General features: G+C 59.1%; 1 protein-coding gene across 3 annotated transcripts in view; it reads left to right on the top strand.

Moving 5' to 3' along the window:
* Window positions 1–25,856, top strand: part of LOC139240824 (sodium/potassium-transporting ATPase subunit alpha-3) — a 258,910-nt gene extending 233,054 nt beyond the window's left edge. For all 3 annotated transcript variants that reach the window (XM_070869308.1, XM_070869310.1, XM_070869311.1), the window contains one exon: window positions 23,085–25,856. In XM_070869308.1, coding sequence (XP_070725409.1) covers window positions 23,085–23,113 — 29 coding nt within the window. In that variant the 3' untranslated portion in view covers window positions 23,114–25,856. The remainder of the gene's footprint in view (window positions 1–23,084) is intronic.
* The last annotated feature ends 556 nt before the right edge of the window (window positions 25,857–26,412 follow it).

Genomic DNA, 26,412 nt, shown 5'->3' on the forward strand with positions numbered 1-26,412 from the left:
GAGAGTCAGTGTGTGTGGGACCCTACCCCAGTGAGAGTCAGTGTGTGTGGGACCCGTACCCCAGTGAGAGTCAGTGTGTGTGGGACCCTACCCCAGTGAGAGTCAGTGTATGTGGGACCCGTACCCCAGTGAGAGTCAGCGTGTGTGGGAACCTACCCCAGTGAGAGTCAGTGTGTGTGTGACCCGTACCACAGTGAGAGTCAGTGTGTGTGGGACTCGACCATAGGGAGAGCGAGTATGTGTGACCCGTACCACAGTGAGAGTCAGTGTGTGTGGGACACTACCATAGGGAGAGCGAGTATGTGGGACTCGTACCCCAGTGAGAGTCAATGTGTGTGGGACCCGTACCTCAGTGAGAGTCATTGTCTGTGGGACCCGTACCCCAGTGAGAGCCGGTGTGTGTGGGACCTGAAACCCAGGGAGAGTCAGTGTGTGTGGGACCCTACCCCAGTGAGAGTCAGTGTGTGTGGGACCCGTACCCCAGTGAGAGTCAGTGTGTGTGGCACCCTACCCCAGTGAGAGTCAGTGTGTGTGGGACCCTACCCCAGTGAGAGTCAGTGTGTGTGGGACCCGTACCCCAGTGAGAGTCACTGTGTGTGTGACCCGTACCACAGTGAGAGTCAGTGTGTGTGGGACTCGACCATAGGGAGAGCGAGTATGTGTGACCCGTACCACAGTGAGAGTCAGTGTGTGTGGGACACTACCATAGGGAGAGCGAGTATGTGGGACTCGTACCCCAGTGTGTGTCAGTGTGTGTGGGACCCGTACCCCAGTGAGAGTCAGTGTGTGTGGGACCCGTACTCCAGTGAGAGTCCGTGTGTGTGGGACCCGTACCCCAGTGAGAGTCAGTGTGTTCGACCCGTACCCCAGTGAGAGCGAGTGTGTGTGTGACCCGTACCCCAGTGAGAGTCGGTGTGTGTGGGACCCGTACCCCAGTGAGAGTCAGTGTGTGTGGGACCCTACCATAGGGAGAGTCAGTGTGTGTGGGACCTATACCCTTGTGAGAGCCGGTGTGTGTGGGACCTGTGCCCCAGTGAGAGTCAGTGTGTGTGGGACCCTGCCCTAGTGAGAGCCGGTGTGTGTGGGACCTGTATCCCAGTCAGAGTCAGTGTGTGTGGGACCCATACCCCAGTGAGAGTCAGTGTGTGTGGGACCCGTTCCCCAGTGAGAGGCAGTGTGTGTGGGACCCGTACCACAGTGAGAGTCAGTGTGTGTGGGACCCGTTCCCCAGTGAGAGTCAGTGTGTGTGGGACCCGTACCCGAGTGAGAGTCGGTGTGTGTGGGACCCGTACCCCAGTGATAATCAGTGTGTGTGGGACCCGTACCCCAGTGAGACCCGGTGTGTGTGGGACCTGCACCCCAGTGAGAGTCAGTGTGTGTGGGACCCTACCCCAGTGAGAGTCAGTGTGTGTGGGACCTGTACCCCAGTGAGAGCCGGTGTTTGTGGGACCCGTACCCCAGTGAGAGTCAGTGTGTGTGGGACCCTACCCCAGTGAGAGTCAGTGTGTGTGGGACCGGTACCCCAGTGAGAGTCAGTGTGTGTGGGAGCCTTACACCAGTGAGAGTCAATGTGTGTGGGACCTGTACCCCAGTGAGAGCCGGTGTGTGTGGCACCCGTACCCCAGTGAGAGTCAGTGTGTGTGGGACCCTTACCCCAGTGAGAGTCAATGTGTGTGGGACCCTACCCCAGTGAGAGTCAGTGTGTGTAGGACCCTACCCCAGTGAGAGTCGGTGTGTGTGGGACCCGTACCCCAGTGAGAGTGAGTGTGTGTGGGACGCGTACCCCAGTGAGAGTCGGTGTGTGTGGGACCCGTACCCCAGTGAGAGTCAGTGTGTGTGGGACCCTACCATAGGGAGAGTCAGTGTGTGTGGGACCCATACCCCAGTGAGAGTCAGTGTGTGTGGGACCCTACCATCGGGAGAGTCAGTGTGTGTGGGACCCGTTCCCCAGTGAGAGTCAGTGTGTGTGGGACCCGTACCCAAGTGAGAGTCAGTGTGTGTGGGACCCGTTCCCCAGTGAGAGTCAGTGTGTGTGGGACCCTACCCCAGTGAGAGTCAGTGTTTGTGGGACCTGTACCCCAGTGAGAGTCAGTGTGTGTGGGAGCCTTACCCCAGTGAGAGCCGGTGTGTGTGGGACCCGTACCCCAGTGAGAGTCAGTGTGTGTGGGACCCTTATCCCAGTGACAGTAAATGTGTGTGGGACCCTACCCCAGTGAGAATCAGTGTGTGTGGGAACCTACCTCAGTGAGAGTCAGTGTGGGTGGGACCCGTACCCCAGTGAGAGACAGTGTGGGTGGGACCCGGACCCCAGTGAGAGCGAGTGTGTGTGGGACCCGTACCCCAGGGAGAGTCAGTGTGTGTGGGACCCATACCCCAGTGAGAGCAACTGTGTGTGGGATCCTACCCCAGTGAGAGTCGGTGTGTGTGGGACCCGTACCCCAGTGAGAGCGAGTATGTGTGACCCGTACCACAGTGAGAGTCAGTGTGTGTGGGACACTACCATAGGGAGAGCGAGTATGTGGGACTCGTACCCCAGTGTGAGTCAGTGTGTGTGGGACCCGTACCCCAGTGAGAGTCAGTGTGTGTGGGACCCGTACTCCAGTGAGAGTCCGTGTGTGTGGGACCCGTACCCCAGTGAGAGTCAGTGTGTTCGACCCGTACCCCAGTGAGAGCGAGTGTGTGTGTGACCCGTACCCCAGTGAGAGTCGGTGTGTGTGGGACCCGTACCCCAGTGAGAGTCAGTGTGTGTGGGACCCTACCATAGGGAGAGTCAGTGTGTGTGGGACCTATACCCTTGTGAGAGCCGGTGTGTGTGGGACCTGTGCCCCAGTGAGAGTCAGTGTATGTGGGACCCTGCCCTAGTGAGAGCCGGTGTGTGTGGGACCTGTATCCCAGTCAGAGTCAGTGTGTGTGGGACCCATACCCCAGTGAGAGTCAGTGTGTGTGGGACCCGTTCCCCAGTGAGAGGCAGTGTGTGTGGGACCCGTACCACAGTGAGAGTCAGTGTGTGTGGGACCCGTTCCCCAGTGAGAGTCAGTGTGTGTGGGACCCGTACCCGAGTGAGAGTCGGTGTGTGTGGGACCCGTACCCCAGTGATAATCAGTGTGTGTGGGACCCGTACCCCAGTGAGACCCGGTGTGTGTGGGACCTGCACCCCAGTGAGAGTCAGTGTGTGTGGGACCCTACCCCAGTGAGAGTCAGTGTGTGTGGGACCTGTACCCCAGTGAGAGCCGGTGTTTGTGGGACCCGTACCCCAGTGAGAGTCAGTGTGTGTGGGACCCTACCCCAGTGAGAGTCAGTGTGTGTGGGACCGGTACCCCAGTGAGAGTCAGTGTGTGTGGGAGCCTTACACCAGTGAGAGTCAATGTGTGTGGGACCTGTACCCCAGTGAGAGCCGGTGTGTGTGGCACCCGTACCCCAGTGAGAGTCAGTGTGTGTGGGACCCTTACCCCAGTGAGAGTCAATGTGTGTGGGACCCTACCCCAGTGAGAGTCAGTGTGTGTAGGACCCTACCCCAGTGAGAGTCGGTGTGTGTGGGACCCGTACCCCAGTGAGAGTGAGTGTGTGTGGGACGCGTACCCCAGTGAGAGTCGGTGTGTGTGGGACCCGTACCCCAGTGAGAGTCAGTGTGTGTGGGACCCTACCATAGGGAGAGTCAGTGTGTGTGGGACCCATACCCCAGTGAGAGTCAGTGTGTGTGGGACCCTACCATCGGGAGAGTCAGTGTGTGTGGGACCCGTTCCCCAGTGAGAGTCAGTGTGTGTGGGACCCGTACCCAAGTGAGAGTCAGTGTGTGTGGGACCCGTTCCCCAGTGAGAGTCAGTGTGTGTGGGACCCTACCCCAGTGAGAGTCAGTGTTTGTGGGACCTGTACCCCAGTGAGAGTCAGTGTGTGTGGGAGCCTTACCCCAGTGAGTGCCGGTGTGTGTGGGACCCGTACCCCAGTGAGAGTCAGTGTGTGTGGGACCCTTATCCCAGTGACAGTAAATGTGTGTGGGACCCTACCCCAGTGAGAATCAGTGTGTGTGGGAACCTACCTCAGTGAGAGTCAGTGTGGGTGGGACCCGTACCCCAGTGAGAGACAGTGTGGGTGGGACCCGGACCCCAGTGAGAGCGAGTGTGTGTGGGACCCGTACCCCAGGGAGAGTCAGTGTGTGTGGGACCCATACCCCAGTGAGAGCAACTGTGTGTGGGATCCTACCCCAGTGAGAGTCGGTGTGTGTGGGACCCGTACCCCAGTGAGAGCGAGTGTGTGTGGGACCCGTACCGCAGTGAGAGTCGGTGTGTGTGGGACCCATACCCCAGTGAGAGCAAGTATGTGTGGGACCCTACCCCAGTGAGAGTCAGTGTGTGTGGGACCCATACCCCAGTGAAAGCCGGTGTGTGTGGGACCCTACCCCAGTGAGAGTCAGTGTGTGTGGGACCCGTATCCCAGTGAGAGTCAGTGTGTGTGGGACCCTACCCCAGTGAGAGTCAGTGTGTGTGGGACCCATACCCGTGTGAGAGCCCGTGTGTGTGGGACCCTACCCCAGTGAGAGTCGGTGTGTGTGGGACCCGTACCCCAGTGAGAGTCAGCGTGTGTGGGACCCTACCCCAGTGAGAGTCAGTGTGTGTGGGACCTGTACCCCAGTGAGAGTCAGTGTGTGTGGGACCCTACCCCAGTGAGAGTCAGTGTGTTCGACCCGTACCCCAGTGAGAGCGAGTGTGTGTGGGACCCGTACCCCAGTGAGAGTCACTGTGTGTGTGACCCGTACCACAGTGAGAGTCAGTGTGTGTGGGACTCGACCATAGGGAGAGCGAGTATGTGTGACCCGTACCACAGTGAGAGTCAGTGTGTGTGGGACACTACCATAGGGAGAGCGAGTATGTGGGACTCGTACCCCAGTGTGAGTCAATGTGTGTGGGACCCGTAACACAGTGAGAGTCAGTGTGTGTGGGACCCGTACCCCAGTGAGAGTCCGTGTGTGTGGGACCCGTACCCCAGCGAGAGTCAGTGTGTTCGACCCGTACCCCAGTGAGAGCGAGTGTGTGTGTGACCCGTACCCCAGTGAGAGTCGGTGTGTGTGGGACCCGTACCCCAGTGAGAGTCAGTGTGTGTGGGACCCTACCATAGGGAGAGTCAGTGTGTGTGGGACCTATACCCTTGTGAGAGCCGGTGTGTGTGGTACCTGTGCCCCAGTGAGAGTCAGTGTATGTGGGACCCTACCCCAGTGAGAGTCAGTGCGTGTGGGACCGGTACCCCAGTGAGAGTCAGTGTGTGTGGGAGCCTTACACCAGTGAGAGTCAATGTGTGTGGGACCTGTACCCCAGTGAGAGCCGGTCTGTGTGGCACCCGTACCCCAGTGAGAGTCAGTGTGTGTGGGACCCTTACCCCAGTGAGAGTCAATGTGTGTGGGACCTTACCCCAGTGAGAGTCAGTGTGTGTAGGACCCTACCCCAGTGAGAGTCGGTGTGTGTGGGACCCATACCCCAGTGAGAGTGAGTGTGTGTGGGACCCGTACCCCAGTGAGAGTCGGTGGGTGTGGGACCCGTACCCCAGTGAGAGTCAGTGTGTGTGGGACCCTACCATAGGGAGAGTCAGTGTGTGTGGGACCCATACCCCAGTGAGAGTCAGTGTGTGTGGGACCCTACCATCGGGAGAGTCAGTGTGTGTGGGACCCGTTCCCCAGTGAGAGTCAGTGTGTGTGGGACCCGTACCCAAGTGAGAGTCAGTGTGTGTGGGACCCGTTCCCAGTGAGAGTCAGTGTGTGTGGGACCCTACCCCAGTGAGAGTCAGTGTTTGTGGGACCTGTACCCCAGTGAGAGTCAGTGTGTGTGGGACCCTACCCCAGTGAGAGTCAGTGTGTGTGGGACCCTACCCCAGTGAGAATCAGTGTGTGTGGGAACCTACCCCAGTGAGAGACAGTGTGGGTGGGACCCGGACCCCAGTGAGAGCGAGTGTGTGTGGGACCCGTACCCCAGGGAGAGTCAGTGTGTGTGCGACCCATACCCCAGTGAGAGCAAGTGTGTGTGGGATCCTACCCCAGTGAGAGTCGGTGTGTGTGGGACCCGTACCCCAGTGAGAGCGAGTGTGTGTGGGACCCGTAATCCAGTGTGAGTCGGTGTGTGTGGGACCCGTACCCCAGTGAGAGTCAGTGTGTGTGGGACCCGTACTCCAGTGAGAGTCCGTGTGTGTGGGACCCGTACCCCAGTGAGAGTCAGTGTGTTCGACCCGTACCCCAGTGAGAGCGAGTGTGTGTGGGACCCGTACCCCAGTGAGAGTCAGTGTGTGTGGGACCCCTACCCCAGTGAGAGTCAGTGTGTGTGGGACCCGTACCCCAGTGAGAGTCAGTGTGTGTGGGACCCTACCCCAGTGAGAGTCAGTGTGTGTGGGACCTGTACCCCAGTAAGAGTCAGTGTGTGTGGGACCCGTACCCCAGTGAGAGTCAGTGTGTGTGGGACTCGACCATAGGGAGAGCGAGTATGTGTGACCTGTACCACAGTGAGAGTCAGTGTGTGTGGGACACGACCATTTGGAGAGCGAGTATGTGGGACCCGTACCCCAGTGAGAGTCAGTGTGTGTGGGACCCGTACTCCAGTGAGAGTCGGTGTGTGTGAGACCCGTACCCCAGTGAGAGTCGGTGTGTGTGGGACCCGTACCCCAGTGAGAGCGAGTGTGTGTGGGACGCGTACCCCAATGAGAGTCGTTGTGTGTGGGACCCGTACCCCAGTGAGAGCGAGTGTGTGTGGGACCCTACCCCACTGAGAGTCAGTGTGTGTGGGACCCGTACCCAAGTGAGAGTCAGTGTGTGTGGGACCCGTAATCCAGTGAGAGTCAGTGTGTGTGGGACCCTACCATAGGGAGAGTTACTGTGTGTGGGACCCACACCCCAGTGAGAGTCAGTATGTGTGGGACCCATATGCCAGTGAGAGCCGGTGTGTGTGGGACCTGTACCCCAGTGAGAGTCAGTGTGTGTGGGACCCATACCCCAGTGAGAGTCAGTGTGTGTGGGACCCGTTCCCCAGTGAGAGTCAGTGTGTGTGGGACCCGTACCCCAGTGAGAGTCAGTGTGTGTGGGACCCGTTCCCCAGTGAGAGTCAGTGTGTGTGGGACCCGTACCCGAGTGAGAGTCGGTGTGTGTGGGACCCGTACCCCAGTGACAGTCAGTGTGTGTGGGACCCGTACCCCAGTGAGAGTCAGTGTGTGTGGGACCTGTACCCCAGTGAGAGTCAGTGTGTGTGGGAGCCTTACACCAGTGAGAGTCAATGTGTGTGGGACCTGTACCCCAGTGAGAGCCGGTGTGTGTGGGACCCGTACCCCAGTGAGAGTCAGTGTGTGTGGGACCCTTACCCCAGTGAGAGTCAATGTGTGTGGGACCCTACCCCAGTGAGAGTCAGTGTGTGTAGGACCCTACCCCAGTGAGAGCCGGTGTGTGTGGGACCCGTACCCCAGTGAGAGTCAGTGTGTGTGGGACCCTACCATCGGGAGAGTCAGTGTGTGTGGGACCCGTTCCCCAGTGAGAGCGAGTGTGTGTGGGACCCGTACCCCAGGGAGAGTCAGTGTGTGTGGGACCCTTACCCCAGTGAGAGTCAATGTGTGTGGGACCCAACCCCAGTGAGAGTCGGTGTGTGTAGGACCCTACCCCAGTGAGAGTCGGTCTGTGTGGGACCCTACCCCAGTGAGAGTCAGTGTGTGTGGGACCTGTACCCCAGTGAGAGTCAGTGTGTGTGGGACCCGTACCCCAGTGAGAGTCAGTGTGTGTGGGACCTGTACCCCAGTGAGAGTCAGTGTGTGTGGGAGCCTTACACCAGTGAGAGTCAATGTGTGTGGGACCTGTACCCCAGTGAGAGCCGGTGTGTGTGGGACCCGTACCCCAGTGAGAGTCAGTGTGTGTGGGACCCTTACCCCAGTGAGAGTCAGTGTGTGTGGGACCCTACCATAGGGAGAGATAGTGTGTGTGGGACCCATACCCCAGTGAGAGTCAGTGTGTGTGGGACGCTACCATCGGGAGAGTCAGTGTGTGTGGGACCCGTTCCCCAGTGAAAGCGAGTGTGTGTGGGACCCGTACCCCAGGGAGAGTCAGTGTGTGTGGGACCCTTACCCCAGTGAGAGTCAATGTGTGTGGGACCCTACCCCAGTGAGAGTCGGTGTGTGTAGGACCCTACCCCAGTGAGAGTCGGTGTGTGTGGGACCCTACCCCAGTGAGAGCCGGTGTGTGTGGGACCCGTACCCCAGTGAGAGTCAGTGTGTGTGGGACCCTTACCCCAGTGAGAGTCAATGTGTGTGGGACCCTACCCCAGTGAGAATCGGTGTGTGTAGGACCCTACCCCAGTGAGAGTCGGTGTGTGTGGGACCCGTACCACAGTGAGAGCGAGTGTGTGTGGGACCCGTACCCCAGTGAGAGTCGGTGTGTGTGGGACCCGTACCCCAGTGAGAGTCAGTGTGTGTGGGACCCTACCATAGGGAGAGTCAGTGTGTGTGGGACCCATACCCCAGTGAGAGTCAGTGTGTGTGGGACCCTACCATCGGGAGAGTCAGTGTGTGTGGGACCCGTTCCCCAGTGAGAGTCAGTGTGTGTGGGACCCGTACCCCAGTGAGAGTCAGTGTGTGTGGGACCCGTTCCCCAGTGAGAGTCAGTGTGTGTGGGACCCTACCCCAGTGAGAGTCAGTGTTTGTGGGACCTGTACCCCAGTGAGAGTCAATGTGTGTGGGACCTGTACCCCAGTGAGAGACGGTGTGTGTGGGACCCGTACCCCAGTGAGAGTCAGTGTGTGCGGGACCCTTACCCCAGTGAGAGTCAATGTGTGTGGGACCCGTACCCCAGTGAGAGTCAGTGTGTGTGGGACCTGTACCCCAGTGAGAGCCGGTGTGTGTGGGACCCGAACCCCAGTGAGAGTCAGTGTGTGCGGGACCCTTACCCCAGTGAGAGTCAATGTGTGTGGGACCCTACCCCAGTGAGAGTCTGTGTGTGGGACCTGTACCCCAGTGAGAGCCGGTGTGTGTGGGACCCGTACCCCAGTGAGAGTCAGTCTGTGCGGGACCCTTACCCCAGTGAGAGTCAATGTGTATGGGACCCTACCCCAGTGAGAATCAGTGTGTGTGGGAACCTACCTCAGTGAGAGTCAGTGTGGGTGGGACCCGTACCCCAGTGAGAGACACTGTGGGTGGGACCCGGACCCCAGTGAGAGCGAGTGTGTGTGGGACCCGTACCCCAGGGAGAGTCAGTGTGTGTGGGACCCATACCCCAGTGAGAGCAAGTGTGTGTGGGACCCTACCCCAGTGAGAGCCCGTGTGTGTGGGACCCGTACCCCAGTGAGAGTCAGTGTGTGCGGGACCCTTACCCCAGTGAGAGTCAATGTGTGTGGGACCCTACCCCATTGAGAATCAGTGTGTGTGGGAACCTACCTCAGTGAGAGTCAATGTGGGTGGGACCCGTACCCCAGTGAGAGACAGTGTGGGTGGGACCCGGACCCCAGTGAGAGCGAGTGTGTGTGGGACCCGTACCCCAGGGAGAGTCAGTGTGTGTGGGACCCATACCCCAGTGAGAGCGAGTGTGTGTGGGACCCTACCCCAGTGAGAGTCAGTGTGTGTGGGACCCATACCCCAGTGAGAGCCGGTGTGTGTGGGACCCTACCCCAGTGAGAGTCAGTGTGTGTGGGACCCATACCCGTGTGAGAGCCCGTGTGTGTGGGACCCTACCCCAGTGAGAGTCGGTGTGTGTGTGGGAACCGTACCCGAGTGAGAGTCCGTGTGTGTGGGACCCGTACCCCGATGAGAGTCTGTGTGGGACCCTACCCCAGTGAGAGTCAGTGTGTGTGGGACCCATACCCGTGTGAGAGCCCGTGTGTGTGGGACCCTACCCCAGTGAGAGTCGGTGTGTGTGTGGGAACCGTACCCGAGTGAGAGTCCGTGTGTGTGGGACCCGTACCCCAGTGAGTCAGTCTGTGTGGGACCCTACCCAAGTGAGAGCCGGTGTGTGTGGGACCCTACTCCAGTGAGAGTCAGTGTGTGTGTGAGACACGTACCCCAGTGAGAGTCAACGTGTGTGGGACCCGTACCTCAGTGAGAGTCATTGTCTGTGGGACCTGAAACCCAGTGAGAGTCAGTGTGTGTGGGACCCTACCCCAGTGAGAGTCAGTGTGTGTGGGACCCGTACCCCAGTGAGAGTCAGTGTGTGTGGGACCCGTACCCCAGTGAGAGTCAGTGTGTGTGGGACCCTACCATAGGGAGAGTCAGTGTGTGTGGGACCCGTACCCCAGTGAGATTCAGTGTGTGTGGGACCCTACCCCAGTGAGAGCCGGTGTGTGTGGGACCCGTACCTCAGTGAGAGTCAATGTGTGCGGGACCCTTACCCCAGTGAGAGTCAATGTGTATGGGACCCTACCCCAGTGAGAGTCAGTGTGTGTGGGACCCTACCCCAGTGAGAATCAGTGTGTGTGGGACTGTACCCCAGTGAGAGTCAGTGTGTGTGGGACCCTACCCCAGTGAGAGTCAGTGTGTGTGGGACCCTACCCCAGTGAGAATCAGTGTGTGTGGGAACCTACCTCAGTGAGAGTCAGTGTGGGTGGGACCCGTACCCCAGTGAGAGACACTGTGGGTGGGACCCGGACCCCAGTGAGAGCGAGTGTGTGTGGGACCCGTACCCCAGGGAGAGTCAGTGTGTGTGGGACCCATACCCCAGTGAGAGCAAGTGTGTGTGGGACCCTACCCCAGTGAGAGCCCGTGTGTGTGGGACCCGTACCCCAGTGAGAGTCAGTGTGTGCGGGACCCTTACCCCAGTGAGAGTCAATGTGTGTGGGACCCTACCCCATTGAGAATCAGTGTGTGTGGGAACCTACCTCAGTGAGAGTCAATGTGGGTGGGACCCGTACCCCAGTGAGAGACAGTGTGGGTGGGACCCGGACCCCAGTGAGAGCGAGTGTGTGTGGGACCCGTACCCCAGGGAGAGTCAGTGTGTGTGGGACCCATACCCCAGTGAGAGCGAGTGTGTGTGGGACCCTACCCCAGTGAGAGTCAGTGTGTGTGGGACCCATACCCCAGTGAGAGCCGGTGTGTGTGGGACCCTACCCCAGTGAGAGTCAGTGTGTGTGGGACCCGTATCCCAGTGAGAGTCAGTGTGTGTGGGACCCTACCCCAGTGAGAGTCAGTGTGTGTGGGACCCATACCCGTGTGAGAGCCCGTGTGTGTGGGACCCTACCCCAGTGAGAGTCGGTGTGTGTGTGGGAACCGTACCCGAGTGAGAGTCCGTGTGTGTGGGACCCGTACCCCGATGAGAGTCTGTGTGGGACCCTACCCCAGTGAGAGTCAGTGTGTGTGGGACCCATACCCGTGTGAGAGCCCGTGTGTGTGGGACCCTACCCCAGTGAGAGTCGGTGTGTGTGTGGGAACCGTACCCGAGTGAGAGTCCGTGTGTGTGGGACCCGTACCCCAGTGAGTCAGTCTGTGTGGGACCCTACCCAAGTGAGAGCCGGTGTGTGTGGGACCCTACTCCAGTGAGAGTCAGTGTGTGTGTGAGACACGTACCCCAGTGAGAGTCAACGTGTGTGGGACCCGTACCTCAGTGAGAGTCATTGTCTGTGGGACCCGTACCCCAGTGAGAGCCGGTGTGTGTGGGACCTGAAACCCAGTGAGAGTCAGTGTGTGTGGGACCCTACCCCAGTGAGAGTCAGTGTGTGTGGGACCCGTACCCCAGTGAGAGTCAGTGTGTGTGGGACCCTACCATAGGGAGAGTCAGTGTGTGTGGGAACCGTACCCCAGTGAGAGTCAGTGTGTGTGGGACCTGTACCCCAGTGAGAGCCGGTGTGTGTGGGACCCGTACCTCAGTGAGAGTCAATGTGTGCGGGACCCTTACCCCAGTGAGAGTCAATGTGGGTGGGAACCGTACCCCAGTGAGAGACAGTGTGGGTGGGACCCGGACCCGAGTGAGAGCGAGTGTGTGTGGGACCCGTACCCCAGGGAGAGTCAGTGTGTGTGGGTCCCATACCCCAGTGAGAGCAAGTGTGTGTGGGACCCTTACCCCAGTGAGAGTCAATGTGTGTGGGACCCTACCCAAGTGAGAGTCAGTGTGTGTGGGACCCGTACCACAGTGAGAGCGAGTGTGTGTGGGACCCGTACCCCAGTGAGAGTCGGTGTGTCTGGGACCCGTACCCCAGTGAGAGTCAGTGTGTGTGGGACCCTACCATCGGGAGAGTCAGTGTGTGTGGGACCCGTTCCCCAGTGAGAGTCAGTGTGTGTGGGACCCGTACCCCAGTGAGAATCAGTGTTTGTGGGACCTGTACCCCAGTGAGAGTCAGTGTGTGTGGGACCCTACCCCAGTGAGAGTCAGTGTGTGTGGGACCATACCCCAGTGAGAGTCAGTGTGTGTGGGACCCATACCCCAGTGAGAGTCAGTGTGTGTGGGACCTGTACCCCAGTGAGAGCCGGTGTGTGTGGGACCCTACCCCAGTGAGAATCAGTGTGTGTGGGAACCTACCTCAGTGAGAGTCAGTGTGGGTGGGACCCGTACCCCAGGGAGAGTCAGTGTGTGTGGGTCCCATACCCCAGTGAGAGCAAGTGTGTGTGGGATCCTACCCCAGTGAGAGTCGGTGTGTGTGGGACCCGTACCCCAGTGAGAGCGAGTGTGTGTGGGACCCGTACCCCAGTGAGAGTCGGTGTGTGTGGGACCCATACCCCAGTGAGAGCAAGTGTGTGTGGGACCCTACCCCAGTGAGAGTCAGTGTGTGTGGGACCCATACCCCAGTGAGAGCCGGTGTGTGTGGGACCCTACCCCAGTGAGAGTCAGTGTGTGTGGGACCCGTATCCCAGTGAGAGTCAGTGTGTGTGGGACCCTACCCCAGTGAGAGTCAGTGTGTGTGGGACCCATACCCGTGTGAGAGCCCGTGTGTGTGGGACCCTACCCCAGTGAGTCAGTGTGTGTGTGAGACACGTACCCCAGTGAGAGTCAACGTGTGTGGGACCCGTACCTCAGTGAGAGTCATTGTCTGTGGGACCCGTACCCCAGTGAGAGCCGGTGTGTGTGGGACCTGAAACCCAGGGACAGTCAGTGTGTGTGGGACCCTACCCCAGTGAGAGTCAGTGTGTGTGGGACCCGTACCCCAGTGAGAGTCAGTGTGTGTGGGACCCCTACCCCAGTGAGAGTCAGTGTGTGTGTGACCCGTACCCCAGTGAGAGTCAGTGTGTGTGGGACCCTACCCCAGTGAGAGTCAGTGTGTGTGGGACCTGTACCCCAGTAAGAGTCAGTGTGTGTGGGACCCGTACCCCAGTGAGAGTCAGTGTGTGTGGGACCCTACCCCAGTGAGAGTCAGTGTGTGTGGGACCTGTACCCCAGTGAGAGTCACTGTGTGTGTGACCCGTACCACAGTGAGAGTCAGTGTGTGGGACACTAACATAGGGAGAGCGAGTATGTGGGACACGTACCCCAGTGAGAGTCAGTGTGTGTGGGACCCGTACCCCAGTGAGAGTCAGTGTGTGTGGGACCCGTACCTCAGTGAGAGTCAGTGTGTTCGACCCGTACCCCAGTGAGAGCGAGTGTGTGTGAGACCCTACCATAGGGAGAGATAGTGTGTGTGGGACCCATACCCCAGTGAGAGTCAGTGTGTGTGGGACCCTACCATCGGGAGAGTCAGTGTGTGTGGGACCCGTTCCCCAGTGAAAGCGAGTGTGTGTGGGACACGTACCCCAGTGAGAGTCAGTGTGTGTGGGACCCTACCCCAGTGAGAGTCAGTGTGTGTGGGACCTGTACCCCAGTGAGAGTCGGTGTGTGTGGGACCCGTACCCCAGTGAGAGTCAGTGTGTGTGGGACCCTACCATAGGGAGAGATAGTGTGTGTGGGACCCATACCCCAGTGAGAGTCAGTGTGTGTGGGACCCTACCATCGGGAGAGTCAGTGTGTGTGGGACCCGTTCCCCAGTGAAAGCGAGTGTGTGTGGGACCCGTACCCCAGGGAGAGTCAGTGTGTGTGGGACCCTTACCCCAGTGAGAGTCAATGTGTGTGGGACCCTACCCCAGTGAGAGTCGGTGTGTGTAGGACCCTAGCCCAGTGAGAGTCGGTGTGTGTGGGACCCTACCCCAGTGAGAGCCGGTGTGTGTGGGACCCGTACCCCAGTGAGAGTCAGTGTGTGTGGGACCCTTACCCCAGTGAGAGTCAATGTGTGTGGGACCCTACCCCAGTGAGAATCGGTGTGTGTAGGACCCTACCCCAGTGAGAGTCGGTGTGTGTGGGACCCGTACCACAGTGAGAGCGAGTGTGTGTGGGACCCGTACCCCAGTGAGAGTCGGTGTGTGTGGGACCCGTACCCCAGTGAGAGTCAGTGTGTGTGGGACCCTACCATAGGGAGAGTCAGTGTGTGTGGGACCCATACCCCAGTGAGAGTCAGTGTGTGTGGGACCCTACCATCGGGAGAGTCAGTGTGTGTGGGACCCGTTCCCCAGTGAGAGTCAGTGTGTGTGGGACCCGTACCCCAGTGAGAGTCAGTGTGTGTGGGACCCGTTCCCCAGTGAGAGTCAGTGTGTGTGGGACCCTACCCCAGTGAGAGTCAGTGTTTGTGGGACCTGTACCCCAGTGAGAGTCAATGTGTGTGGGACCTGTACCCCAGTGAGAGCCGGTGTGTGTGGGACCCGTACCACAGTGAGAGTCAGTGTGTGCGGGACCCTTACCCCAGTGAGAGTCAATGTGTGTGGGACCCGTACCCCAGTGAGAGTCAGTGTGTGTGGGACCTGTACCCCAGTGAGAGCCGGTGTGTGTGGGACCCGAACCCCAGTGAGAGTCAGTGTGTGTGGGACCCGTACCCCAGTGAGAGTCAATGTGTGTGGGACCCTACCCCAGTGAGAGTCTGTGTGTGGGACCTGTACCCCAGTGAGAGCCGGTGTGTGTGGGACCCGTACCCCAGTGAGAGTCAGTCTGTGCGGGACCCTTACCCCAGTGAGAGTCAATGTGTATGGGACCCTACCCCAGTGAGAGTCAGTGTGTGTGGGACCCTACCCCAGTGAGAGTCAGTGTGTGTGGGACCCTACCCCAGTGAGAATCAGTGTGTGTGGGAACCTACCTCAGTGAGAGTCAGTGTGGGTGGGACCCGTACCCCAGTGAGAGACACTGTGGGTGGGACCCGGACCCCAGTGAGAGCGAGTGTGTGTGGGACCCGTACCCCAGGGAGAGTCAGTGTGTGTGGGACCCATACCCCAGTGAGAGCAAGTGTGTGTGGGACCCTACCCCAGTGAGAGCCCGTGTGTGTGGGACCCGTACCCCAGTGAGAGTCAGTGTGTGCGGGACCCTTACCCCAGTGAGAGTCAATGTGTGTGGGACCCTACCCCATTGAGAATCAGTGTGTGTGGGAACCTACATCAGTGAGAGTCAATGTGGGTGGGACCCGTACCCCAGTGAGAGACAGTGTGGGTGGGACCCGGACCCCAGTGAGAGCGAGTGTGTGTGGGACCCGTACCCCAGGGAGAGTCAGTGTGTGTGGGACCCATACCCCAGTGAGAGCGAGTGTGTGTGGGACCCTACCCCAGTGAGAGTCAGTGTGTGTGGGACCCATACCCCAGTGAGAGCCGGTGTGTGTGGGACCCTACCCCAGTGAGAGTCAGTGTGTGTGGGACCCGTATCCCAGTGAGAGTCAGTGTGTGTGGGACCCTACCCCAGTGAGAGTCAGTGTGTGTGGGACCCATACCCGTGTGAGAGCCCGTGTGTGTGGGACCCTACCCCAGTGAGAGTCGGTGTGTGTGTGGGAACCGTACCCGAGTGAGAGTCCGTGTGTGTGGGACCCGTACCCCGATGAGAGTCTGTGTGGGACCCTACCCCAGTGAGAGTCAGTGTGTGTGGGACCCATACCCGTGTGAGAGCCCGTGTGTGTGGGACCCTACCCCAGTGAGAGTCGGTGTGTGTGTGGGAACCGTACCCGAGTGAGAGTCCGTGTGTGTGGGACCCGTACCCCAGTGAGTCAGTCTGTGTGGGACCCTACCCAAGTGAGAGCCGGTGTGTGTGGGACCCTACTCCAGTGAGAGTCAGTGTGTGTGTGAGACACGTACCCCAGTGAGAGTCAACGTGTGTGGGACCCGCACCTCAGTGAGAGTCATTGTCTGTGGGACCCGTACCCCAGTGAGAGCCGGTGTGTGTGGGACCTGAAACCCAGTGAGAGTCAGTGTGTGTGGGACCCTACCCCAGTGAGAGTCAGTGTGTGTGGGACCCGTACCCCAGTGAGAGTCAGTGTGTGTGGGACCCTACCATAGGGAGAGTCAGTGTGTGTGGGACCCGTACCCCAGTGAGAGTCAGTGTGTGTGGGACCTGTACCCCAGTGAGAGCCGGTGTGTGTGGGACCCGTACCTCAGTGAGAGTCAATGTGTGCGGGACCCTTACCCCAGTGAGAGTCAATGTGTGTGGGACCCTACCACAGTGAGAGTCAGTGTGTGTGGGACCCTACCCCAGTGAGAATCAGTGTGTGTGGGAACCTACCTCAGTGAGAGTCAGTGTGGGTGGGAACCGCACCCCAGTGAGAGACAGTGTGGGTGGGACCCGGACCCGAGTGAGAGCGAGTGTGTGTGGGACCCGTACCCCAGGGAGAGTCAGTGTGTGTGGGTCCCATACCCCAGTGAGAGCAAGTGTGTGTGGGACCCTTACCCCAGTGAGAGTCAATGTGTGTGGGACCCTACCCAAGTGAGAGTCAGTGTGTGTGGGACCCGTACCACAGTGAGAGTCAGTGTGTGTGGGACCCTACCATCGGGAGAGTCAGTGTGTGTGGGACCCGTTCCCCAGTGAGAGTCAGTGTGTGTGGGACCCGTACCCCAGTGAGAGTCAGTGTTTGTGGGACCTGTACCCCAGTGAGAGTCACTGTGTGTGGGAGCCTTACCCCAGTGAGAGTGAATGTGTGTGGGACCCTACCCCAGTGAGAGTCAGTGTGTGTGGGACCCTACCCCAGTGAGAGTCAGTGTGTGTGGGACCATACCCCAGTGAGAGTCAGTGTGTGTGGGACCCATACCCCAGTGAGAGTCAGTGTGTGTGGGACCTGTACCCCAGTGAGAGCCGGTGTGTGTGGGACCCTACCCCAGTGAGAATCAGTGTGTGTGGGAACCTACCTCAGTGAGAGTCAGTGTGGGTGGGACCCGTACCCCAGGGAGAGTCAGTGTGTGTGGGTCCCATACCCCAGTGAGAGCAAGTGTGTGTGGGATCCTACCCCAGTGAGAGTCGGTGTGTGTGGGACCCGTACCCCAGTGAGAGCGAGTGTGTGTGGGACCCGTACCCCAGTGAGAGTCGGTGTGTGTGGGACCCATACCCCAGTGAGAGTCGGTGTGTGTGTGGGAACCGTACCCCAGTGAGTCAGTCTGTGTGGGACCCATACCCCAGTGAGAGCCGGTGTGTGTGGGACCCTACCCCAGTGAGAGTCAGTGTGTGTGGGACCCGTATCCCAGTGAGAGTCAGTGTGTGTGGGACCCTACCCCAGTGAGAGTCAGTGTGTGTGGGACCCATACCCGTGTGAGAGCCCGTGTGTGTGGGACCCTACCCCAGTGAGAGTCGGTGTGTGTGTGGGAACCGTACCCGAGTGAGAGTCCGTGTGTGTGGGACCCGTACCCCGATGAGAGTCTGTGTGGGACCCTACCCCAGTGAGAGTCAGTGTGTGTGGGACCCATACCCGTGTGAGAGTCAGTGTGTGTGGGACCCTACCCCAGTGAGAGTCGGTGTGTGTGTGGGAACCGTACCCGAGTGAGAGTCCGTGTGTGTGGGACCCGTACCCCGATGAGAGTCTGTGTGGGACCCTACCCCAGTGAGAGTCAGTGTGTGTGGGACCCATACCCGTGTGAGAGCCCGTGTGTGTGGGACCCTACCCCAGTGAGAGTCGGTGTGTGTGTGGGAACCGTACCCGAGTGAGAGTCCGTGTGTGTGGGACCCGTACCCCAGTGAGTCAGTCTGTGTGGGACCCTACCCAAGTGAGAGCCGGTGTGTGTGGGACCCTACTCCAGTGAGAGTCAGTGTGTGTGTGAGACACGTACCCCAGTGAGAGTCAACGTGTGTGGGACCCGTACCTCAGTGAGAGTCATTGTCTGTGGGACCCGTACCCCAGTGAGAGTCAGTGTGTGTGGGACCCGTACCCCAGTGAGAGTCAGTGTGTGTGGGACCTGTACCCCAGTGAGAGCCGGTGTGTGTGGGACCCGTACCTCAGTGAGAGTCAATGTGTGCGGGACCCTTACCCCAGTGAGAGTCAATGTGTGTGGGACCCTACCACAGTGAGAGTCAGTGTGTGTGGGACCCTACCCCAGTGAGAATCAGTGTGTGTGGGAACCTACCTCAGTGAGAGTCAGTGTGGGTGGGAACCGTACCCCAGTGAGAGACAGTGTGGGTGGGACCCGGACCCGAGTGAGAGCGAGTGTGTGTGGGACCCGTACCCCAGGGAGAGTCAGTGTGTGTGGGTCCCATACCCCAGTGAGAGCAAGTGTGTGTGGGACCCTTACCCCAGTGAGAGTCAATGTGTGTGGGACCCTACCCAAGTGAGAGTCAGTGTGTGTGGGACCCGTACCACAGTGAGAGCGAGTGTGTGTGGGACCCGTACCCCAGTGAGAGTCGGTGTGTCTGGGACCCGTACCCCAGTGAGAGTCAGTGTGTGTGGGACCCGTACCCCAGTGAGAGTCAGTGTTTGTGGGACCTGTACCCCAGTGAGAGTCACTGTGTGTGGGAGCCTTACCCCAGTGAGAGTGAATGTGTGTGGGACCCTACCCCAGTGAGAGTCAGTGTGTGTGGGACCCTACCCCAGTGAGAGTCAGTGTGTGTGGGACCATACCCCAGTGAGAGTCAGTGTGTGTGGGACCCATACCCCAGTGAGAGTCAGTGTGTGTGGGACCTGTACCCCAGTGAGAGCCGGTGTGTGTGGGACCCTACCCCAGTGAGAATCAGTGTGTGTGGGAACCTACCTCAGTGAGAGTCAGTGTGGGTGGGACCCGTACCCCAGGGAGAGTCAGTGTGTGTGGGTCCCATACCCCAGTGAGAGCAAGTGTGTGTGGGACCCTACCCCAGTGAGAGTCAGTGTGTGTGGGTCCCATACCCCAGTGAGAGCAAGTGTGTGTGGGACCCTACCCCAGTGAGAGTCAGTGTGTGTGGGACCCATACCCCAGTGAGAGCCGGTGTGTGTGGGACCCTACCCCAGGGAGAGTCAGTGTGTGTGGGTCCCATACCCCAGTGAGAGCAAGTGTGTGTGGGACCCTACCCCAGTGAGAGTCAGTGTGTGTGGGACCCATACCCCAGTGAGAGCGAGTGTGTGTGGGACGTACCCCAGTGAGAGTCGGTGTGTGTGGGACCCATACCCCAGTGAGAGCAAGTGTGTGTGGGACCCTACCCCAGTGAGAGTCAGTGTGTGTGGGACCCATACCCCAGTGAGAGCCGGTGTGTGTGGGACCCTACCCCAGTGAGAGTCAGTGTGTGTGGGACCCGTATCCCAGTGAGAGTCAGTGTGTGTGGGACCCTACCCCAGTGAGAGTCAGTGTGTGTGGGACCCATACCCGTGTGAGAGCCCGTGTGTGTGGGACCCTACCCCAGTGAGTCAGTGTGTGTGTGAGACACGTACCCCAGTGAGAGTCAACGTGTGTGGGACCCGTACCTCAGTGAGAGTCATTGTCTGTGGGACCGGTACCCCAGTGAGAGCCGGTGTGTGTGGGACCTGAAACCCAGGGACAGTCAGTGTGTGTGGGACCCTACCCCAGTGAGAGTCAGTGTGTGTGGGACCCGTACCCCAGTGAGAGTCAGTGTGTGTGGGACCCCTACCCCAGTGAGAGTCAGTGTGTGTGTGACCCGTACCCCAGTGAGAGTCAGTGTGTGTGGGACCCTACCCCAGTGAGAGTCAGTGTGTGTGGGACCTGTACCCCAGTAAGAGTCAGTGTGTGTGGGACCCGTACCCCAGTGAGAGTCAGTGTGTGTGGGACCCTACCCCAGTGAGAGTCAGTGTGTGTGGGACCTGTACCCCAGTGAGAGTCACTGTGTGTGTGACCCGTACCACAGTGAGAGTCAGTGTGTGGGACACTAGCATAGGGAGAGCGAGTATGTGGGACACGTACCCCAGTGAGAGTCAGTGTGTGTGGGACCCGTACCCCAGTGAGAGTCAGTGTGTGTGGGACCCGTACCTCAGTGAGAGTCAGTGTGTTCGACCCGTACCCCAGTGAGAGCGAGTGTGTGTGAGACCCGTACCCCAGTGAGATTCGGTGTGTGTGGGACCCGTACCCCAGTGAGAGTCAGTGTGTGTGGGACCCTACCCCAGTGAGAGTCAGTGTGTGTGGGACCCATACCCGTGTGAGAGCCCGTGTGTGTGGGACCCTACCCCAGTGAGTCAGTGTGTGTGTGAGACACGTACCCCAGTGAGAGTCAGTGTGTGTGGGACCCTACAATAGGGAGAGCGAGTATGTGGGACCCGTACTCCAGTGAGAGTCAGTGTGTGTGGGACCCATTCCCCAGTGAGAGTCAGTGTGTGTGATACCCGTACGCCAGTGAGAGTCGGTGTGTGTGGGACCTATACCCTTGTGAGAGCCGGTGTGTGTGGGACCTGTGCCCCAGTGAGAGTCAGTATGTGTGGGACCCTGCCCCAGTGAGAGTCAGTGTGTGTAGGACCTGTACCCCAGTGAGAGCCGGTGTGTGTGGGACCTGTACCCCAGTGAGAGTCAGTGTGTGTGGGACCCGTACCCCAGTGAGAGTCAGTGTATGTGGGACCTGTACCCCAGTGAGAGTCAGTGTGTGTGGGACCCATACCCAAGTGAGAGTCATTGTTTTTGGGACCCGTACCGAAGTGAGAGTCAGTGTGTGTGGGAGCCGTACCCCAGTGAGAGTCAGTGTGTGTGGGACCCTACCATAGGGAGAGCGAGTATGTGGGACCCATACCCCAGTGAGAGTCAGTGTGTGTGGGACCCGTACCCCAGTGAGAGTCAGTGTGGGTGGGACCCGTACTCCAGTGAGAGTCGGTGTGTGTGGGACCCGTACCCCAGTGAGAGTCGGTGTGTGTGGGACCCGTACCCCAGTGAGAGCGAGTGTGTGTGGGACGCGTACCCCAATGAGAGTCGTGTGTGGGACCCTTACCCCAGTGAGAGTCTGTGTGTGTGGGACTCTACCATAGGGAGAATTAGTGTGTGTGGGACCCATACCCCAGTGAGAGCGAGTGTGTGTGGGACCCTAACCCACTGAGAGTCAGTGTGTGTGTGATCCGTACCCAAGTGAGAGTCAGTGTATGTGCGACCCGTACGCCAGTGAGAGTCAGTGTGTGTGGGACCCTACCATAGGGAGAGTTAGTGTGTGTGGGACCCATACCCCAGTGAGAGTCAGTGTGTGTGGGACCCATACCCCAGTGAGAGCCGGTGTGTGTGGGACCTGTACCCCAGTGAGAGCCGGTGTGTGTGGGACCTGTAACCCTGTGAGAGTCAGTGTGTGTGTGAGACACGTAGCCCAGTGAGAGTCAATGTGTGTGGGACCCGTACCCCAGTGAGAGTCAGTGTGTGTGGGAGCCTACCCCAGTGAGAGCGAGTGTGTGTGGGACCCCACCCCAGTGAGAGTATGTGTGTGTGGGACACGTACCCCAGTGAGAGCGAGTGTGTGTGGGACCCGTACCCCAGTGAGAGTCGGTGTGTTTTGGACCCGTACCCCAGTGAAAGTCGGTGTGTGTGGGACCCAACCAGAGGGAGAGTCAGTGTGTGTGGGACCCTATCCCAGTGAGAGTCAGTGTTTGTGGGACCCGTACCCAAGTGAGAGTCAGTGTGTGTGGGAGCCGTACCCCAGTGAGAGTCAGTGTGTGTGGGACCCTACACTAGGGAGAGCGAGTATGTGGGAACCGTACCCCAGTGAGAGTCAGTGTGTGTGGGACCCGTACCCCAGTGAGAGTCAGTGTGTGTCGGACCTTAGCCCAGTGAGAGTCAGTGGGTGTGGGACCAATACCACAGTGAGAGCCGGTGTGTATGGGACCCGTACCCCAGTGAGAGTCAGTGTGTGTGGCACTCGTACCCCAGTGAGAGCGAGTGTGTGTGGGACCCGTACCCCAGTGAGAGTCAGTGTGTGTGGGACCTGTACCCATGTGAGAGCCGGTGTGTGTGGGACCTTTACCCCAGTGAGAGTCAGTGTGTGTGGGACCTGTACCCAGGTGAGAGCCGGTGTGTGTGGGACCTTTACCCCAGTGAGAGTCGGTGTGTGTGGGACCCGTACCCCAGTGAGAGTCAGTGTGTGTGGGACCCGACCATATGGAGAGCGAGTATGTGGGACCCGGACCCCAGTGAGAGTCAGTGTGTGTGGGACCTGTACCCCAATGAGAGTCGGTGTGTGTGTGAGACACGTAGCCCAGTGAGAGTCAGTGTGTGTGGGACCCGTACCCCAGTGAGAATCAGTGTGTGTGGGAACCGTTCTCCAGTGAGAGCGAGTGTGTGTGGGACCCTACCCCAGTGAGAGTATGTGTGTGTGGGACCCGTACCCCAGTGAGAATCAGTGTGTGTGGGACCCGTACCCCAGTGAGAGTCAGTGTGTGTGGGACCCGTACCCCAGTGAGAGTCAGTGTGTGTGGGACCCTACCCCAGTGAGAGTATGTGTGTGTGGGACCCGTACCCCAGTGAGAATCAGTGTGTGTGGGACCCGTACCCCAGTGAGAGTCGGTGTGTGTGGGACCCGTACCCCAGTGAGAGTCAGTGTGTGTGGCACCCGTACCTCAGTGAGAGTCAGTGTGCGTGGGACCCGTACCCCAGTGAGTGTCAAACTGTGTGGGACCCTTACCCCAGTGAGAGTCGGTGTGTGTGGGAATGTACCCCAGTGAGAGTCAGTGTGTGTGGGACCCGTACCCCAGTGAGAGTCGGTGTGTGTGGGACCCGTACCCCAGTGAGAGTCGGTGTGTGTGGGACCCGTACCCCAGTGAGAGTCGGTGTGTGTGGGACCCGTACCCCAGTGAGAGTCGGTGTGTGTGGGACCCGTACCCCAGTGAGAGTCGTTGTGTGTGGGACACGTACCCCAGTGAGAGTCGGTGTGTGTGGGATCCGTACCCCAGTGAGAGTCGGTATGTGTGGGACCCGTACCCCAGTGAGAGTCGGTGTGTGTGGGACACGTACCCCAGTGAGAGAGCTTTCTCAATATGCCAGTCTAAGCCACCTTTTCTATTCTTGCACCTTTGCAGGTTGGGTTGAACGGGAAACCTACTACTGAATCTCTTATCACCTTGACATCGCTGCCACACTCAGTACACGCCCTTTCTCCTCCAACCTACGACCCCAGCTTGTTGACGGACCGGGAAAGCCTGACGAGAGAAGCCTTCAGCTGGGAGAAGTGCCCCCGAGCCGCCTCCCAACTTCCCCTCCGAACTTTGAGTTAACCCCTCCTCTCCCGCCGAAGCCCCTCCGATGCCACGTCGCGACTCCGTTCGGGAAGAGCTGTGCGTCTCGGGGACCCTGGGGGCCCCGGCTCTCGCGGCGGCGCCCTCTCCCTCCCTCCGCGGGGGCTCAGTTTCCGCCGTGCGCCGCGGGAGTTGGGGAGGGAGGGGGCGTGGCTGAGCATGGAATTTTTACTTTTCAGTCTCGAAGCGCCTGTGCTTCCCTCTGCCGCCGGGACAATGTGTGTGGGGCCGTGCGTCGTCAGTGTGTCGTCTCCCCCTCTCTCGCCAATTCCACCTCCGCCCCTTCATTTTCTAATCCACATCCACGGTCGATTGGAACCGAGCAGCACGTGAACGAAAGGGAACGAGGGAGAGAGGAAGAGAGAGAGAGAGAGAGAAATAAAAATAGAGAGCCCACGTCGTACACTTGAATCCCCGGCCTCAGTAACACAGACCCCTGCCCTAATAATACACAGACACTCCCCCCTCACCCACGGTAACAAACAGATTCTTGTATGTCTCACTGTGCTGGGCGAATCCTTGATCCAGAGCTTTACCCAGTAAAATTCCGTCAAGGACCTCGGGCAAAGCGCTAAATACTGCTGCTGGAATCTGAACTGAAAACGGAAAATGAATGAAATACTCAGGAGGTCAGGCAGCATCCGGGGAGAGAAAAATGGAGTTGACGTCTCAGGTCGACGACCCGACTTGGTCAAGGGTCACCGACCTATAACGTTAACTCTGTTTCTCTCTCCACAAAGCCCTCGGGCTCCCTGCCTGACTGGCCTCAGCACCCGCGATGAATCACGGATCGATTAAATGGGTTTAAATCCCTCGGTTGCCTCTTCACGATTGGCCTGGAACCCCCACCACCCCGAGCTCGACCCACCCGACCCCTGACCCCTCGCCTCCCCCGTTGCGGACTAGTCACCTTCACAGGAATTAACGTACAAGTTGGAGCTCACCGTCTCTCCGGTGTCCGAGGTCACAGGCCCCGAACCTAAGCGCATACGTGACGCGTTGGTTCGTGCTTTGTAGGTTGACTATAGAAACCCGGCATTAAACAATTCGACCTCCTGCCGGCGAGCTGGGCCCCATTCCGTCCCTGCTCCTCTTCCCCACTTCCAGGACCATCCGCCCAATCCCGGCTCACAGTCACAGCTCGGGCAACTCCCAGAGTCCTCCAGTCCTCCACCAGCGTCACCCGGGCAACTCCCAGCGTCCCCCGGGGCAACTCCCAGTGTCCGCCGGGGCAATTCCCAGCGTCCACCGGGGCAACTGCCAGCATCCCCCGGGGCAACTCCCAGTGTTCGTCGGGGCAATTCCCAGCGTCCACCGGGGCAACTCCCATTGTTTGTCGGGGCAATTCACAGCGTCCCCCGGGGCAATTCCCAGCATTCCCCGGGGCAACTGCCAGCATCCACCGGGGCAACTCCCAGCATCCCCCAGGGCAACTCCCATTGTTTGCCGGGGCAACTCCCATTGTTTGCCGGGGCAACTCCCAGCGTCCCCCGGGGCAACTGCCAGCGTCCACCGGGGCAACTCCCAGCATCCCCCGGGGCAACTCCCAGTGTTCGCCGGGGCAATTCCCAGCATCCTTCGTGGCAACTCCCGGGGTCTCCCGGGGCAATTCCCAGCGTCCCCCGGGGCAACTCCCAGCATCCCACGGGGCAACTCCCAGCATCCCCCGGGGCAACTCCCAGGGAACTCCTGGGGTCCCCTGGGGTGGCAGCAGCAGCTTACGTTTAAATACCAGGCCAGGCCCACGTCTGATTTTCCCCCACCTCCCACTCCCGGGCCCGTGTCCAACCGCCAAGCCTGTGTTGGATCAGAGGCCTTCGCCTCCCCTTGCCCAGCCCAGCGAACGCAGACCACAGGCCGAGGTCCCAGAAAAGTCCAGCGCTGTAGTTAGAGATTTCAGAATGTGTGCGTGTGTGTAGTGATGAGAGAGAGAGAGAGCACGAGTGAGACACACGGGATTCTGCAGGACGCTTCCTCATGTCAAAGTGTGCGGGGACTCTCCTTCCCATGTTTACAGCGGTCCCATCACTAATTTACTCTGTGACGGTGTCCCGACACAAGACAGGCCTCCACCTAGGACTTTGTAAGGGGGGTGGTGTGTCGATACCACTTCTCCCACCCTCCGCTGTGTGTGTGTGTGTGTGTGTGTGTTTATGTGTGTGTATGTGCGCGCGTGCATGCGAGTGCGAGAGAGAGAGAGGGAGACGAACGGCGGGTGGGGGGGTTGGGAGTGGGAATTCATGGCCTCGTTCCCTGGAATCGGAGGGGCTCCTGCCCCCAGTTACTGGCTGTTCAACTGTTTGTGTAGGTGTGTGATGTTGTGATGTCATCCCCCCCCTCCCCTTGTGCTTGCACTCTGTCCAAACTTCTGTATTAGAAACAGAAGCTCAGTGTACTCTTCAATGACAAAATAAAACCGACAGTTTAATACAACCAAACCCCGCCTCTCACGCTTGCTTTTCATTGAGTCCGTGAGTGTTTGCTCAATGCAGTAAATACTGGCAGTCAATCATTAAAGCTTTGATATTAAATAAACCTCATTACCTACCTCTCAAACGGTTCTCCTCTTGGCTTAATAACCCAGCCCGGTGTGGGACTGAGCCTCCCACACACACAGCAGGAAAGGCCCAGGCTGCATTCTCGGCCTGTGCCTCGCCCGGTGTACAATGGGCCACAGTAGCTTCAGCTCGGGAGCGGAAAACAAACTCCAGCAGGGTCACGGCTCCTGATCGTTGCACTCTGACCTCTGACCTCTGCTGGCATTGAGCGGGGGGGCTGTGCCCCCCCCCCCACCCCTCTCCCAGGTTAGATATCCTGCTCTAAAGCTCTTCTCTGTGATGAAGCAACTAATCTGTGCACAGCAAGGTCCCACAAGAACAATGAGACAAATGGGCTATTATGTGCTTCATGATGTCAGTTGAGGCATAAACATTGGCCCAAGACTCCAGAGAGAACTCCCTGCTCTTCTTGGAAATAGTGCCCCGGGATCTTTTAGGTCCATGTGAGAGGGTAGACATGGCCTCGGTTTAACGTCTCACCCAAAAGACGGCACCTTTGACAGTGCAGCACTCCTTCAGCTCTGCACTAGAGTGTCAGTCTGGATACTGTACAT

This window comes from Pristiophorus japonicus, chromosome X (genome assembly GCF_044704955.1).
Source record: "Pristiophorus japonicus isolate sPriJap1 chromosome X, sPriJap1.hap1, whole genome shotgun sequence".
Lineage (NCBI taxonomy): Eukaryota > Metazoa > Chordata > Chondrichthyes > Pristiophoridae > Pristiophorus > Pristiophorus japonicus.